This window comes from Sinocyclocheilus rhinocerous, unplaced genomic scaffold, assembly GCF_001515625.1.
Source record: "Sinocyclocheilus rhinocerous isolate Xijiao unplaced genomic scaffold, SAMN03320098_v1.1 scaffold924, whole genome shotgun sequence".
Classification (NCBI taxonomy): Eukaryota; Metazoa; Chordata; class Actinopteri; order Cypriniformes; family Cyprinidae; genus Sinocyclocheilus; species Sinocyclocheilus rhinocerous.
The window spans coordinates 12703-16448 of record NW_015645128.1 but is presented as its reverse complement, the minus strand read 5'-3'; the positions used below and the strand labels follow the sequence as shown (position 1 = coordinate 16448).

The following is a 3746-nucleotide window of genomic DNA, read 5'->3' as shown; positions in this document are numbered from 1 at the left end:
GGTTAGTTTGAAATAAAAGTTTGTTTAACAGTGGAAATTGAGTCTCACATTATTTAAACATTATTCAAAACATTAATCGTGAACATTTTCAACTTTATAAAATGATTCTGAAGTCTTGGCGATCGGCCCCTATTAAACAATAAAGAAAGTAAGACATCTTTTTCTTATACATAGTTTAGTAGCCTACCATTCTTTTTGGCAGAACTGATCGTTAATCAACTTAATTATTTCCTGGATTTTGTATCACCATAGTCCCTAAATGTATGTACATGCAGGAAATGGGATTCAAATCGAAAATATTTTCCCCCATTTTGTGTCCCCCCCACTTCTCAAACTAAAGTTACACCCTTGGTGAAGACACACATGATCTGTGTGTAGTCTGCTTGGGAGCAAGGCGTGCTGAGAAGACTCCTCTCCTGCCTGGCCATCTTTGAGGAGCTTGGTCAGTCTTGTGCCCCTTGTGGTTCAGGTCCCACGTCTGCTGAAGCATTGTGCCAGCTCAGATCATGGGGGTCAGAGAAGGAGCTTGCAGAGAAGCATGAGATGGGCCCAGGCTCCAATGCTTTCCCTCAGGAGTCGGACGCCTGCTCTGCAGCTTCTTCCACCCCGAGTGGAAGTACAGTCTTGGCTTTATCCAGCTCTGATGATTTGGCAGGGGATTTTGAGGATTTGCCACCTCTCCTTTATGTTTATGAGGACTCGTGCCATGGTCAAGTTAAACATCGACTGGCTGGCCGCAAAGCAGAATGTGTGGTGTAAAAGCAAGCTAGACGAGCACACAACCTCTGCATCGGGGGCCTATCATTATAGACAATTATTGTCATTTATTTCCAGCCCCACAATCTTTAATTACTCCTCTGTTGTGGGGATGAAAGAGCAAGGGTATGAGACAAGCAGCAGTGTTCCAGAGGTTTATTCCTCTAAGACCCAGGTCCCAGCCATCAACTCCCAGCTCCTCCCACTGGAAACAACAAAAAGAGAGTGTTGTTTCTCGTACCCTCACCACAAACAACGAGTCTGGAGGATGAGACAGCACTCTCGCCTGAAACATAAATGTCTCACCCGAAGCCCCCTCAGGAGAAGGCAGATCTGAAGACCGTCATTCTATCAAGGAAGGCTTCAGGAAAATTGTCTTGATGCAGGTCATTCAAGCCTCTGAGGGCAGGTCCCTCCAGGGGGAAATGGCCCACATCACTTCAGTGTGTGCCCGATATACTGTTTCAGGAAAGTTTCTGCCTAGAATTTGCTCCGGGTACTGTTAAAGCAGTTCTTCACCCTAGACCAGGTTATGTGCCCAAGTCCGACCAACTGCTGGTATGCTTTGATTCACCCAGGCAGGGTTCCCAGCTTCCAATCAGACAAGCAGCCTGGATTTGGACTCTACACCAGGAACACAAGTACTGTCATCCGAGAGTTGTGCTCAGACTTATTCACACAGGACAGGCAATTGTCAGTATGGCACAGAGGGTATTTAGATTTTTTTTATATAAAAAAAAGACTTCCTGTCTCACTGCTTCACTGTTACTAATAAAATGTACACCTCGAAGGCAATGCCATTTTGAAGCCTTAGCCACATGTTTATTGACAATAAATAAACCTGAAATAATAAAATAATAACAAACATAAACAGCAGAATATGCTTGGTGTGAACTGTTTAAGGAGTGTATTGATCACCTGATCCTGGTACGGGACACATTTCATGAGCTGTGCTCTGACTCCAGCAGTGGCCACGGTTACAGCAGCACTGGATTTTACTGAAGCGTCCACTGATTTTTTGAGCACAGCGTCCATTCTCAACAGACGCAAAACAGACACCTGTGTGCTGCTCTGAAATATACAAACAAACACACACCTATGCACAATGAGAGAAAGTCATTTAGTCCAAAATACTGAAGATACATTAACAAAAAACAAAGTGTATAGGTGTTCCATGAAAAGTTCATATTCAGGTGAACATTTGAACCTCTGGCCATGAACAAACTGAAAACTAGTGAAGCCACATTTCCACTTCAGGGTGAAACACTTGATTAAAGTCTCTACTACACATGCGTGTCTGCCCTTCATTTACACATATAGCACAGCCAAGGGTGTTTATATGCTTTCTAGCAGTGTGTGTATCTCTGGAAAATCCTGCAGTTATTAGTTCATTGTGATGAGTTAACCAATACATTCACTACACACAGGTATAAGTATAGACTGTATACAGGAAATTGCTTTGAACAGTAACATTCCATAACATCTGAGCTTATGGATGCAGTTTGTACATGTGCTTTCATTAAAATCAAGGATACTGTCAGATCCTCAGATAGATGGAACCACACATTCTCTGGCATTGATCTGCAGTTATTGACAGTATAAAGGAGGTCACAGAGTTCCCTCTCTGTACTTCCTCCTGTACCCATCTGCCACCAGCCTCTAGAACAGAAGAGTTCTGATGCGGCTTTGGTTCTCTTCCCTTTGCCGCTCTGGTTCTTGTTCAATTTCTGCTAGGTATTTCTCTATAGGCGGAAGTACAAATGACACAATGACTGTGCGTCAGCATGGCATTGATGTGCAGTCTGATTCTTCTGTTTGCGTGGACAACAGCATGTGAATGTACAAGTGACTGATGTACAAAAAGATCCAACCACACTCACTGTCAACTGAGTAAACATTGAAAGGCTTGTGATTTCATGCCAGCAAAATGTCTAATGAGAAGGAAACTTATTCTCGCCTGTGTGGCTGTGGCTGTTGTCTTTCAGTAGGAGATTCTCATCCCTTCTGTTTCTCCAGCCTTGTGGCAAAACGTTCAGGTAGTGCTCATGAACCCTGAGTGCAGCCCACACTGCTCACTACTCTGAGTTCCTTTAAACAAACTACTCTTTAAGGCTTGCCTAAGTAGAAGACAAACAGACAGAGACAGACAGAGATAGATAGATAGACAGACAGACAGACAGACAGATAGATAGATAGATAGATAGATAGATAGATAGATAGATAGATAGATAGATAGATAGATAGATAGATAGATAGATAGATAGATAGATAGATAGATAGATAGATAGATAGATAGATAGATAGATAGATAGATAGATAGATAGATAGATAGATAGATAGATAGATAGATAGATAGATAGATAGATAGATAGATAGATAGATAGATAGATAGATAGATAGATAGATAGATAGATAGATAGATAGATAGATAGATAGATAGATAGATAGATAGATAGATAGATAGATAGATAGATAGATAGATAGATAGATAGATAGATAGATAGATAGATAGATAGATAGATAGATAGATAGATAGATAGATAGATAGATAGATAGATAGATAGATAGATAGATAGATAGATAGATAGATAGATAGATAGATAGATAGATAGATAGATAGATAGATAGATAGATAGATAGATAGATAGATAGATAGATAGATAGATAGATAGATAGATAGATAGATAGATAGATAGATAGATAGATAGATAGATAGATAGATAGATAGATAGATAGATAGATAGATAGATAGACAGACAGACAGACAGACAGAGAGACAGATAGACAGACAGACAAGCAGACAGAGATAGATAGATAGACAGACAGACAGACAGGCATAGATAGATAGATTGATAGATAGATAGATAGACAGACAGACAGACAGACAGACAGACAGACAGACAGACAGACAGACAGACAGACAGACAGACAGACAGACAGACAGACAGATAGATAGATAGATAGATAGATAGATAGATAGATAGATAGAC

At 40.5% G+C, this 3746-nt stretch overlaps 1 protein-coding gene across 1 annotated transcript in view; it reads right to left on the bottom strand.

The window, feature by feature from the left end:
• The window catches only part of LOC107705843 (fibrillin-2-like), a 154781-nt gene that overhangs the window by 144982 nt on the left and 6053 nt on the right, over nt 1-3746 (bottom strand). The window contains exon 4 of the mRNA XM_016509340.1: nt 1675-1827. Within this exon, the coding sequence (XP_016364826.1) occupies nt 1675-1827 (153 nt within the window). The remainder of the gene's footprint in view (nt 1-1674; nt 1828-3746) is intronic.